Here is a 13,529-nt window from a genome sequence, read left to right as displayed (position 1 = left end):
TGTTGGTTACTCAGCGCATGCGCACTGTACAGGATCTGCTTCTGGGACACAATTTGCTGTTTTGCACAGCTTTGTTCAATTGTACAGTATTTTGTACAATTTTGTATGGACATTTTATGCCAAGAATATTGAGTTACTTTTACCTTGAATAGAGTTGTTTATTGAAAAAAATGTAGCTATTTGGTTAATAATTTATATGAATTTCTTTAATAAGTATGTTGTATTATGTGCTGTATATATGTTTATTTCACACTTTTTGTACAATACCAAATAAAATTGTAAACAATTCCAAGTCAAATGTGTGTTTGTTAGATTTTTTGTTGTTCACAATTCACAAATAACCTTTGACATGACACCGGCTCTAAACATCCTGCTTTTCAAGACGGTATAGGCTGGGAGGTTTAAAGAGAATACAAAGTACACTATTCTTTCCATCAGTCACAGAAATGATGTCAAACCGTTTTACATCACCATTCAACCCAGATTACCTTCCTATCTTTAACCTCAGATTGCTTATAGCCCAATAAACAGAGTATATATAATATACTGTAGTTTTGTTCATCACAAATCACATAAAACAGGCTTTGCAGTGAAAGGATGGGAATAAGTTATTAAGTCAACACATTTTCACCCAATCAACCTGCAAATCGTTCTGATTTCGAGCACCAAAACACATCAATATATTTTCTTTCTCGCTCGTGGTCCAAATATTTACACCAACTTCACAGCATTGGGTTATACACTTTGATTTGAATCCCAAAGTACTGCTTCTCTTTCATGTCTGCTCATAGACAACCCGAGGTGTTCGAGGAGAGAGTCGACTCAAAAGCCCTGTTAAGCTTACAGCCATTTAGACAATCAAAAAAATCTGCGAATGCACATAGTCTGTTAGAAAATAAGGTATTGTTTGAATTCAGTCCAGCACCAAAAGACATTTGTGCAACAGCCTGTTTTGGCCAATGTGCATGGAGATCTAAAAGGATTATTAAGTAGTCAAAGTGAGAACTTGTAGAGGCTTATTTGTGAAGAGGATAAAGGACATTATCTCAAACATGGTAAAAATGTTAAAAGAATAAATCTTTTTGGAAAAAGTAGGACTCTAAAGGGATTTTGTAAATTCGATTTAGTCCTGGCCTTGTCTTGCTTTGTAAAACACATTAAAGATGTGGATGTCTGTGCTTACGTATGTGTTTGACCAGTGAAATGTGTGCACTTGTATAAAATAGCATGCACATACTATAAATGCTCAGTATGATGTAAAAGTGAAAGTTTGTTCACACCTCATAGTATGTGGATTTTGTGAACGCAATAATTGCCCGGATGTAGATTAGCAAGCATTTCTGAGTATGCGACGTGAGCTTTCTGTGCATACTCAACTGCCCCAGAATGCATTGCGTCAAGGTGCCTTGACACCGGCTGTCAGCCGTGAGGTTTTGAGCCAGACTAAAACCTGGTAATGTGTCAATTTATCGTTGTATATTTTCAGGCCACAGAGTGACTATTTTTAAACTAAAAGTATGTGGTCAGTATATCCAAAAAATGTCAATTTGGATATTTGCGATGACGTTTTCAGAGATGTGACAGAGAAAACAGTTCCTATCAGATACATCTGAATGTTTTTGCGTTAAATATCTGCATTCAAATAACTTCGTGGACAAACAGGATGAGAACTTGTGTGTTTATGCAAATCCATGATGTAAACATGGTAACATGGAAGTTGACAAACACTGAAGCAACATTGTTTCACCACCAGAACAAAGTCTGTGGAAAAAATCTCCAAACCAAGGAGACAAGCGTGGCCATATTAATCAAGAATTCTCAAAACAATCCTTGTTGACAATTAGTTTTTGTTTCTTTCGGGGTGCTGACACAATCTCCTTGATGGACTATTATTTCAAAATTGATATAAATATAAATATGGCTTTGAGTTTTGGGTTGAATAAAATGAAACAGTGTACGGAGTTTAACTGATGATCTCTCTGAGGAGTTTTTTGGAAGTGTGAGTGGGCTTGCTGTAACATTCACTTTGCCTCTTTATCTTTTTAACTTATCCTCCAGAAATCACACAGGCAACTTCAGCTGCAGAGAAGGAAGAAGAGCAGAAAGCTGCTGGCTGGTCACCCATCCAACCAGCAGCAGCAGCCTCATCAGTGTTCTCAGAAGCTGGCGGCTGAGGCCCACTGATGCTCCCGAGTGTCTGTATCGCCATCTGCAGACAGCTCAGACACACTGCAGCTGGGCAGGAACAGCAGTATCTCAGCTTAGATGAAGCTATGGCTCGGTGGAGATTGGAGGACTCCTGTTGTTTTTTGGTGATCACGGTTATGGATCTTTAGGGTGCTCTAGGAAGAGATAACTAAACATAAATCCCAATGACAGTAGGCAACGCTGAAAGCTGCTTTAAATTGGTGAAAAAGTAACAGCTTCTGAGAAACAAAAGGCATGCATACTGATATGAAATAAACACATTGTGATTCTTCTCTAAAAGCAAACAAAGCAAGGATGGAGAATTGCAACTGTTCTATTGTGAAGATGAACTGCAGTCTCACAAAAAACAAAACAAATTACATTTCGACATGAATACGTTGAATTCACTTTTTTTCTGAAATACGGTGCCAAGACTTTTTGTGACTAACAATGCTGGGACATTTGTTATGAAATATTCTACGACAACTTTTATATGACATAGTATAGCATGCCTTGCAATTGGTTTTTTTAACGACAAGCTTTACTATTCATTTTAATCACAGCAATCTTAGGCCACCTCTTAACAATAAATTAGGAATACAAAATCTTTGACAATTATTTCATACAAACACTGTTTTAACCAAATAGATCTTGGAAATCGAATGCATAAGCCTGCTTCAGAGTAGCTTCTAATACATGTTTTTTAAATTTATTTATTGGTTTATTTGATAAGAGACAGTGCACATTAATAAAAACATTGCTGTAAATGCGCTAGAGTTAGCCAAGAGGCCATTTTTCATCTGTAATCCCAAGGCAGATGTTAGAAAGTAAACCTAGAAACAGAATATTATAATAATAAGATTATAATAAGATTACATTTACAAAGTTATGCAATATTGACCCTTTACAATACGTGCACAAACAATGAAAGAAGTGAGAATATTAACATTAATCGTATCATCATTCAGGAGAATACATTGTCAAGTATTAACAAGACATGCAACACAGAGGCTCTCAAATTAAACACATACAAAGTAAATAAAATGAGGGACAACTAAATAGAAATGGACCATGGAGAAGATTATGCTGCATTGTTAGACACTAAAAAACATCCATGTCAGAGGCACAAAACATAAAAGCACGCAGAGTATGTGAAAAATATAAATCAGTCAGACACAGCTAATAAAAGACATGCATGCAGGTAGATGAGGGTCGACCGTCATCGTTTCAGTTTTGTTTTTCCAAATGAATAAAAGCGAATCAATGGCTGCACATCTCTTTGGATCAACATGAAGTGAGATAGCATGCTGTTCTTGAATGTTCCCCTCCACCTTTGCCGCAATGCACGGCTCTGACGAGTCGTCTGTTGCAGAGAGAGGAGGAGGAGGAGGAATCAATCAGCTGAGAGGATGCTAGCGCTTAGTTCGCTGTTAGCGTGACGTTAGCTTATCAAAATGACACGAACGCTGCTGAGGCTAAGGGATCTTCGGCTACAATGCTCTGCGATGTTTGTCGTTGCTCCCCGTCTAGGAAGGGAGTTTAATATGCAGACGCTTACTCGAAACAAAGGCAAGCAAGATATTAGGATGGATAACGTTACCACGAGCAACATCTCAAGTGCTTACTGACGTTAGCTTCGCTAGCCTGCCTAGCTTGTTTTTAGAATGGGTATTTATGCGTCGAGCGCTTTCTTGTAGAGACCAGCAACACTACCTCTGCTTTATTCTGGTGCAATGCGTAAGTAAAGCGAGGCTTATTATTATTCAAGTATGTGATTTGGTGACATTATTCTTAATCGAGGTTACGGTTGTTTACGGTAGGAACTGTCGCGAGAACTTGGTTTGATGTGCAACGTGGTGACGAAAGGGTTGTAATTTCTTGCAGATTTATCCGTCAAAAATGGGTTTTCTAAACAATGCATTCTCTGACAGTTCTGTAGCGACGTTTATAAGAGCTTGGAGTTGCCATTACGACGCATCACGGTGTATGATGCAGTATATATTAAAAGTTACGTGTCTTTTGAGGAGGGGCCAATTGGGCGCAACTCTCAACGCGGGACATTCAAATAGCAGGGACCGCCAAGAACACTGGAGCAGGAGCTTGTTAACCTTCCAGTAGTCTGTTGTAGCGCCACGTCTTGCTTCGTCCGTTGTCCGTATACGTTATTCAGTGTACAGTCGGGTCTTAACTGTGAAAACTTTTGCCAACATGCCCTCCCTAGAAGTTACAGAAGTTACAGATGCATCTGCAATTTCTCCATCGAAGAGGGCAAGGACGGAGACAAAGCGTGCAGAAGACAGATCTGTCCTCAGGTTTGCAAAGCTTTCTGAGTATGCCACGACACCGACCAGAGGCTCATCTAAAGCAGCGGGATATGATCTCTACAGGTTGGTGACACGATGAGTTAATATGATGTTTAGCTTTACTGATAGTCACTTCAAATGCTAGTGAGCATTTAGCTGCAACGGTTGTATCCTCGTGCTGTGTAAAAGCGTCTGTTAACCAGCCAACCGTAACTCTCTGGATTGAAACAGTGCATATGATTACACCATTGGTCCTATGGATAAGGCCATCGTGAAGACAGACATCCAGATAGCAGTACCACATGGCTGCTATGGGAGAGTGGGTGAGTGTGTTTGACATACTGATGCAACAATGCCAGTACATGTTTTTCCTGCTTTGTCGACTTGCTGCTTTAGGTTTAGCTCACTACATGTGAGTTCAAGTCAGGATTATGTCACACCAGTTGATAAGATGTGTCTTTGTCCACTGTGTCATTCTCAGCACCGAGGTCTGGACTGGCAGCAAAACACTTCATTGATGTTGGCGGTGAGTCTTTGCATGTTTGATCTACTTATGACTAGAATCCATGTGAGCAGGTGATGTTCTAACCCGGGACACGTCCAGTCATTTTAATTTTTTTTTTTTCCCCGACTGCATCTGTATGTTCTCTCCTCAGCTGGAGTTGTAGATGAAGACTACAGAGGAAATGTGGGAGTTGTGCTCTTCAACTTCAGCAAGGACTCTTTTGATGGTGAGTGGTGGCGTCAGTGACGAGCATCACCTGCCGTACATGAAATACATCGTGATGATGTAAGGCTGGGGGGTGTCATTCACAGTAAACACAACATGTTGAGTTTAAATCTGACCCAGCTCCCTGTAGGTTAACAGATTTAACTGTTCAATAAATCTATGTATAGCAGAATGAATGAGGTCGTTGCATCTCTGATACAAAATTATTCTCTACGTTTGGTAAAACACAAAACTGGCTAAAACTAACATAAAATAAAAAATATTTTTTTAACCTGGTATATTAGTTTGTTTAGAAATTAATAAGCAAAACATTTTTGCTCTTAACATTGGCTTATTGCATCCTGTACATAACTAAAGATATGAAGCTCTTTATACATATATCTTTTTATTATCTCCGTCTGTTTGTCTTTCCAGTGAAAAAGGGCGACAGAGTTGCTCAGCTGGTCTGCGAGAGGATCTGCTACCCAGATCTGGTGGAGCAAAAGGTAAACTGCAGGTCGAAGAAACAACACTAATGCATACGCACTGTTTCCAGTTTATTGGGTACACTTAGATAAAACTAATGCAGTTTAATACAACGGTCCTGCAGTAAATCCTCCCCTCCTGGAGGTTATAATGGTCATTGTTTGTCAGCTGCATTAGAGAGGCGTTGATTCAACTTAATGATAATTTTGGAGGCTTTAGTTTGTGGTGTTGTGGAATTTTATTGTTACAATGACGGGTGTTTTCTATTATTTTTACCCAACCCAATTATATCATGGCGGATAGGCAAAATAACACCTCGGAAATGCAATATAATTTAACTGCAAACTTCACCCTGTGAAAGAATCATTTAGCTGAATCAACACCTCTCTGAAACCGCTTCAACAGAAAGTGAACATTCAACATTTATTGCAGGACTGTTGTATTGGACTGCCTAAAACTGGCAACTTGAGTGTGCTTTACGTGTTTCAAATTGTTGTGGAAACAGTCAGATTTTCCATTGGCTGTTTGGCTTTATTTCATGTTCGTCATCGGATCGATTTTAATCATAAATTCATGGCTGTGTTCTTTCAGACGCTTGATGACACGGAGCGCGGTGCTGGAGGTTTTGGATCAACTGGACGCAACTGAAAGCTCCAAATATTATTGGCGATGTACATGTTAAAATATATTGATGAGGTGTTAATAAAATCCTTTTTTTTGTACTTTGGAGAGTTTTGGTGTCTTTACTGGGACACAGTTTGTCACAGTTTGAGTTCTGTCAGATGAACTTCTTGTCTGACCCCAAAGTAAAAAATAACAATCTTCCAAATCCCCACATGGGGGCAGTGCAGGACAAGAAATCCTTCTCGGGTAAATAACTTAACCATGTTAAGCTCAACTCCATACCAGTTTCCATTGGGCTAATGTGAGTTTAACTAGCTAAAACAGCCACAGATCAGGTTGCACATGACTGAGGGAAAGGGATGTTTTAACATGACGCAAGCAGCCTTTAGTTTAGCTTTGTCACATTAATAATTCAATCTGGATAAAGGGGAAGGTACAGCAGTGAATACATATACACCAAACATGTTTTTATTGTGAATTTACAACTAAACCTTTACTGATGGGAACACAGACTGGTGTCAGGCTGGTCTGTGGCAATGCAACACTGATTGTATTTTGTGAGAGAATGTGTGGCCATGAAGACCTCAGTGCATAATCATGAAGGCCCAGGTTTGGCATCATCAATGTGTGTGTCGTGTGTGTATGTATACACAGTTTACAAAGGAAGTAGTTGGTCATTATAAGCACCATTACAAACCCCTCTATTCCAGGGGCTTCCTCTAGTTTACAAATGCTTCATAGATTAAAAGTGGCATCGGTTATTACAGTATAAACACAATTTACATGTAGTATAAAGGAGAGCGGACAGGCTATGCAGCTAGCTGTTACTGTTGCAAAGACATGAAATCTTCAGAATGACCAATGGGATTGTACTGTTGACTACTGAGTTTTGTAGAGTAGTACAGTGCATTCAGAAGTATATGTTGTGTTGCTAGCACCAGTAAATATGAATTATTCTAGTCAGTAGGAAAAATGGAAAAGCATAGTTTAAATATGCAGTTGTGGAGTCATTCAAGCTCAGACATGGCTACATCTCAATAGTCCATAGTGGGTTCCTTTCCTCTCCTAAACATTCTCATATTTTCATCTTCACTCTGTTAAATTAACATCTGGGGAAGGAGAAATGTGTTCACGTTCATGTATCCAGGTTCGTTCAGTTGTTTACCTGAGGGGAGGAAATTAATGTATTGCAGACTATTGGGACCCTTTTCTTCCACCTAAGCTGAGTTCTAAAAAAAAAACTCAGCCTTTAGAGCTTTCTGCAGTCCTCATGCACTTCAAAGTGGCACCTGATTCCACATATCATCATACAACATGAAACCCGACGATTAAAAACCACTCACGTTCTCAATAGTGCTTCACACACAGCTGACGTTGTGTGTCGGGGCAATATGTTCTTCATTTGACTGAAATCTTTCATACTACCTCATTCAGCTGGCATGTTCCACAGAAATTGTATCTATGATATGTAGAATCATCTTTGGCAATCAAACGACGCAGTCCCCCCACCCCCCACCCCTTTCTTGTCTCTTTGGTGGCGAGCCCTCCTCCCTGTTGGAGCAAGTAGAAGTTGCCCCGAACCACTGATCCAGAGTCAGAGATGTTTGGCCTTTTTTTGGCGAATTGTGAGCCTGACACTGGATTAGCAGCTTTAGCAACATCTGCCTGTCTCAGTCTTGTGACGGTTAATGGAGGATGATCTGCACCCTCATCTTCAGTATGTCTCCCAGCTGTCCTGTGAGGTAGTCTTTATCGTGTTGGTCCTCCAGCTCAGCCAGCTCCTTCTTCCTGTAGAGCGGCATGCTGCTGATCTGAAGGTAGTACGCCCCTGGGGGGAGGGCCTTCTTCTTGCTCAGATGCAGGTAGCTGACGCCCTCTCTCTGGTTGATCTTGAAGTAGCCCTCTTCGTTTCCGTAGTCGATGCTGTAACGCACGTGGTCAGTGAGGGTCGATAAGGCCGGGGTGAACTCAAGGATGTGGTCGCGGTTGCTCAGGTTGCTGATGTTCAAGTGGAACTGCAGAGTGTCCTCGATGTCAACGCTGGCCAGGCTCACCATCTCCTTCTCAGTCAGCTGCAGAAAGACAAACATGGTCCAACTTTTTAGTCGATACAAGACATGTGTCCTAGAGTACATAGAGTTTTCTGTCATTAATCAAGCGAGGGAAAAGAACAACTTGTAATAGTACAAATAGTACAAAAACAGATCGTTTTTTTTATGAGCACCAGTGTCAATTTGTAATTGTTCATGTCATACAACGGGGGTTAGAGTAGTTGTTAAGATATTGTTGTCACAGAAACATAAAAAAGAGCTTGGAGCGTTTTTTTGATGAAATGCTGGAACGAAGGCCTGCGAGCCTGTGGGCGCTTTTTTCTTCCAGAAAAAGACGCTATGTGGACACAGATTCTTACCCATTAGTGTGGAATTGTCATAATTAGCATATGAATTATTGCGTTATGGTCAAAAATATGTTTTGTGAGGTTGCAGTGACCTTAGACCAGCGAATTTGAATCAGTTCATCCTTGGGTCAAAAATAAATTCTCCCAAGGGGTTCCTGGGAAAATGGGACGGATGGACAGAAAACCTGGAAACATAATTGTTGGCCCGAAAGTAGGAAAATGTATACAAATTGCGAAATGACTGGAATCCGTTTTTTAAAACACCTAACCTGTCTATGTTGTTATTTGTTGAATATTAAGTCCTCTCAGGTGGGTAAAACCCGAAAGGTTCCCATGACTTTTGCGTCCTCAGCGTTAGCGTTATTGCACACAGACAGACAGATTACCTGCATGTCTTCCAGAGGGTCCTCCTGTGTGGAGTTGGTGCTGCGACGTTTGCGTCCCTTCTTGGGAAAGCCGTTGATCTTACATTCATAGCAGGCCTCAGGAGACAGAGAATTATCATCCACCTCCCCTCCCTGGCCAGCACTGGAGTCGCCACCAGTGAAGCCCAGACCTGTGACACAGTGCCTGAAACGAAGACAAAGCCATCAGTCGACTAGCAACCTCTACAGAGCGCTTCCACACACGGTTTATTCGCTCACGTACCCTTGTCCTGCACGGAAGTATCCAGTTGGACATCCACAGAGGTAGCCCCCGTCTGTGTTGGAGCAGCCAAACTTGCAGGGGTTGTGGCTGGTGGAGCACTCGTTGACATCTGAGCAGCCGCCGCCCGTCTGCTCGTAGTTGAAGCCGGTGGGGCAGAGGCAGCGGAAGCTCCCCAGGGTGTTGTGGCACGACGCTCCCCTGCAGATCTGGCTGTTCTGACACTCGTTCTCATCTGGGTCACAGGAAGTTGACGGGAAATAAACAAACAAGACGTCAGTTCAGTTAAAGGACAGAAACAATACTGGGAAAGTCTGCCATGAATGTGGAGAGATTCAAACGAAAAATAGATGTTTAACGAACAAAGGATCTTTATTTTGGGGCATTACACCAGGGCACACGCACGCTGTACCACACAATTACTTTGTCTGTGCTTGAACTATTTCTGATTACTTTAGTACTTACAGAGTTTGGTGTTGCATCATCCTCCTTTTTGCACTTGTTTTTTGTCCCTACTTCATCGGGTCTCTTCATCCATTTAGAGTGAGATATTTCCATAACATCTCTTATCACCCTCATAAGTTGTGTTTTCTGTGTCTTTGTATTACTTCGTGGATATATATAATAACTTTTTGAACATTTTGTTTTAACACAACATGTCCTTTTCTCATGACCTTACCGCAGAAAGGGAAGGGTCAAACTTCCAGAGGAAAGGAAAAACATATTTGACATATTTGTATTTTAAGAGTGGCAGGAAAGAGTTGAAGGATGGATAACTTGTTTTAAAAAGGCTCCAGGCCAGCCTCTAATCCCAAACATCAAGGCTGCATGGTACATACTTTGGCAACCAAGTCATCAGGTTGCCCCAAAAGGAAAGAATTTTTATATTTGCTGATAAAAACAGCGGCATTACTCACCCACACACTGGTTCCACTGGTAGTGCTGTAGGTAGCCCTGTGGACAGCTGCACCTGTATCCACCCACCAGGTTCTGACAGCCATGCTGACACCTGTGGCTACCGTCGCACTCATCCATATCTGTCAGGGACAAACACACAACAAAGCCACAGTAAGAGCCGGGTTTTCTGCAATGAATCAGCTGATACTCAGGTTGGTATCAATCGTTGTCAGACCTTCACAGGCTTGTCCATTGGGATCCAATGAGAATCCCCGCTGGCAGTCGCAATTGAAGCTCCCCGGAGTGTTCTGGCAGGCACCGTTGGAGCCGCACAGATTAGGGTCCGACGCACATTCATTGGTGTCTACACAGAGAGGAGGGAAGGTTCAGACAAGGGTAAAGTGGGACATTTGATATAACGGCCGACTAACACCCTGATTTGGATGTGCAGAGACATTTTCTAATTCACAGGGGTCGACATTGGTTCCAAGATAATAGGACAGCTCCACTATAGGCCGGTGGCACAAATGATCTCACAGTCTGCAGGGCTTGAGGAATACAATCTCTCAACTACTGATTTGACTTCAGACCAGAGGATATAATCACATATGAGTGTAAAAGTTCATTCTTGACTTTGGGAAGAATAGATTGACAAAACAATTGAAACACAACGTCCACTTACAAACCTTTCCCGGGAAAGAAAAGTTGTTGTTCGGCTGTTGTGTCGGTAAATCCGAACCCAATTAGGCAGTTTAAACAGTTTAGCAACTCAAATGAAAGAGGAGAAGGTTGCAATGTCAGCTGTTTTATGTGTTATCCTTTTGACAGTTGACTCATGTGCTTCCAGGTTTAGATATTTGTTTGCTGATGTGTGGGCCACAGTGCTCAAAAGCATAGATGGAAGGTCTGATTTCTCCAAGTATTACCTGGAAATCCAAATAAAGATTTCAAACAAGTATTGCTTGAAAGGAAGCAGCACTATTCTACTGGAAACGGACATATTTCTTCACAGCAGCAGCTTCAAGGAACAGATGTATTGGAGGGAACAAGAGGGTCTTACATTCAGGATTTACAACATGTCTGGAAAAGTATTCAGATCAATAGAAGTGTCTTTGGCCAATGGGCACCTGCCCTGAAGGAGTTTGGAGTTTAGTGTCCTACACTAACGCACATCAGCAGTAGTTAACGAGGTATGATTTGAACAAGTGTTTTAATGTTCCACCCATGTTTCTCCAACCTCCTTACTCCGAAATCAAAAACACGTCCACACCTACTGTGTGTCATTTGCCTGTGTCTTATTCCTATCGTCAAAACTGAGGGTTCCCTGTCCCTAATTTGATGTGAGGTCATGGGAGCTGTTTTATGGTCTGGAAAAAAAAAGAAAAAAGATTGTGGTTGTCATGGCGATCCACTGCAAAGTTCCATAACAAAGCATTGCTAAGCTGCCATGACTCCAAACCTGTCCAGCCTAATAAGATCAGTGTGATATCAGCCGGAGTCCATTAACTCTGAATAAGAGTTAGTAAAGGTTAAGATGGTTCACAGGTCTTTATGAGATTGGCAGGAAGATACTATATGAAATGATCCTGTGAAAGAAGATTTGACATGATATGGGAGTGGAGGCTGCATTGGTTTAAATGTTCTAAAACAATGCTTTCGGGAATAAACAGAAAAGTGCATGAAGAGCATTTTTGGATGTGCAGTAATATCTCTATTGTGCGTTTGTTCATTTACCAATGCAGGCAGTATGATGCTGGGTGAAGCCAGGAGGACATTTGCAGGTGAACCCGCCGATGGTGTTTACACATAAGAACTGACAGTTATGCTGTTTGGTCGAACACTCATCCAGATCTGAAAAAGAGGAGTTGCACAACATTAAACCACCGATAAATTCTACAGAAAAGTAAAAACTGCTGAGTAGTTTAAGGAGTTCATCTAAGACAATGTTTCAGATCACTACTCCTGTTTGGGTGCTGCTCTTTTTCTGTGAGTCAAATTCCAGTCCTTCTACAGTCAGTGACCGACAAATGAACCGGACACCGGAAACACGGAGGGGGTCCGTAGAGGGGGAAACTAAAGCTGTGGTAAATAAAGATGAAGGAGGACCTGAAAAACTGAGCACCACGAGCACACTTCTTTAGACTCACAAACAAGTCCGATAAACAGAGACACTGCACTTTGTCACAGGCCCTGGATACAGGCTACACGTTCATGAACAAAACCGTGCACATGGACAAACCAGTCCAAGTGGAGCGTCTTTGGACCTGACCCACTCAGCACTACAGTGGCTCTAACCTGGAAACTACGTCAAGCACAACTTAAACTTTATTGTCCTAAAGGGGAAATTTGTCTCACAGCCAAGTACCTGCTTCTGGTCGCTACAAGACTATGTCGAGGTTCTCTTTTGGTGTGTGTGCGTGAGTGTGTGTCACCTCTGCAGCTCTTTCCATCTTCCTGTAGGATGTATCCGCGGGGGCAGGAGCAGAGGTAGCCTCCCTCTGTGTTCTTACAGATAAAGTTACAAGGCTTTGGTGCCTGTATGCACTCATTCACATCTAGACAGAGAGGGAGAGGGTGATGGTGAGACAGTGAGGGAGAGAGAGTTTGATCCTATCGCCAGAAATTCCATAAGAGGAGACGACAGACAGACTCGGGCTGCATTTTTCTGAGGAGTGTGTGGGCAGTCCACCCACGTAGTTTCAGCTCTTTACTAGACAGCAGGATTGGGAACGGGAGGTAGGCATGGTAGGAAGAGAGTCCATAAAGTGTAAGTGCTGGAGGTGAAAGCAAGACTTACCCACACACAGTGTGCTGCTGAAGTCAGTGCTGTAGCCAGGCTTGCAGTTGCAGGTATAGGAGCCCAAAGTGTTGAGACACTGACCATTTCTGCATAAGTTGCCCATCACACGGCACTCGTCAATATCTGGACGGAAACAAAAAAATGTGAGCTCCAGATAAACTGGAACGGAATTACCAGAGTGGGGATAACAGTGTTACAGTGTATATGCTAAGAACTGGATTTGGTTCTATGCATTTAGTTATACATCAGTGTTGTGTCAAGTACAAACGTAGTGATTTTAACTGGCAAATTAAAAAAAATCAATGCTTGCAAACAACAACCATCTGTTAATTTAACACTGACTATATGAGTGGTTTCATGTGAACATTGCTGCTGACAAATTCAAAAAGTACAACAATTGATTTCGTACTTTACAGGCGGCAATTTTAAATTTGAGGATCATTGTTCAAGGCTAAATCATGGAAAGAATATATTGATATT

At 41.7% G+C, this 13,529-nt stretch overlaps 2 protein-coding genes across 4 annotated transcripts in view; one reads left to right on the top strand and one right to left on the bottom strand.

The window, feature by feature from the left end:
• Positions 1-3,554: 3,554 nt before the first annotated feature.
• On the top strand, positions 3,555-6,407 carry dut (deoxyuridine triphosphatase). 3 transcript variants are annotated; one of them, XM_079288886.1, is made up of 7 exons: positions 3,555-3,756; positions 4,409-4,574; positions 4,722-4,813; positions 4,972-5,016; positions 5,147-5,221; positions 5,635-5,705; positions 6,277-6,407. In XM_079288886.1, the coding sequence occupies exons 1-7, from the start codon at positions 3,642-3,644 to the stop codon at positions 6,331-6,333; spliced, it is 621 nt and encodes a 206-aa protein (XP_079145012.1). In that variant the 5' UTR covers positions 3,555-3,641; the 3' UTR covers positions 6,334-6,407. The 3 variants fall into 3 exon arrangements, with proteins under 3 accessions (XP_079145012.1, XP_079145014.1, XP_079145013.1); XM_079288888.1 differs by having other exon boundaries at positions 3,556-3,924; XM_079288887.1 differs by lacking the exon at positions 3,555-3,756 and having other exon boundaries at positions 3,934-4,574.
• A 348-nt stretch (positions 6,408-6,755) lies between these two features.
• fbn1 (fibrillin 1) overlaps positions 6,756-13,529 on the bottom strand; it is a 65,290-nt gene continuing 58,516 nt past the window's right edge. Inside the window, exons 59-66 of the mRNA XM_079288874.1 lie at positions 13,047-13,172; positions 12,682-12,804; positions 11,984-12,100; positions 10,485-10,613; positions 10,270-10,389; positions 9,356-9,587; positions 9,094-9,277; positions 6,756-8,381 (exon numbers count right to left, since the gene is read on the bottom strand). Coding sequence (XP_079145000.1) covers positions 7,995-8,381; positions 9,094-9,277; positions 9,356-9,587; positions 10,270-10,389; positions 10,485-10,613; positions 11,984-12,100; positions 12,682-12,804; positions 13,047-13,172 — 1,418 coding nt within the window. The 3' untranslated portion in view covers positions 6,756-7,994. The remainder of the gene's footprint in view (positions 8,382-9,093; positions 9,278-9,355; positions 9,588-10,269; positions 10,390-10,484; positions 10,614-11,983; positions 12,101-12,681; positions 12,805-13,046; positions 13,173-13,529) is intronic.

This window comes from Melanostigma gelatinosum (assembly GCF_949748355.1).
Source record: "Melanostigma gelatinosum genome assembly, chromosome: 2".
Lineage (NCBI taxonomy): Eukaryota > Metazoa > Chordata > Actinopteri > Perciformes > Zoarcidae > Melanostigma > Melanostigma gelatinosum.
The sequence above is the reverse complement of the archived record's forward strand: the minus strand, read 5'-3'. Positions and strand labels throughout refer to the sequence as shown.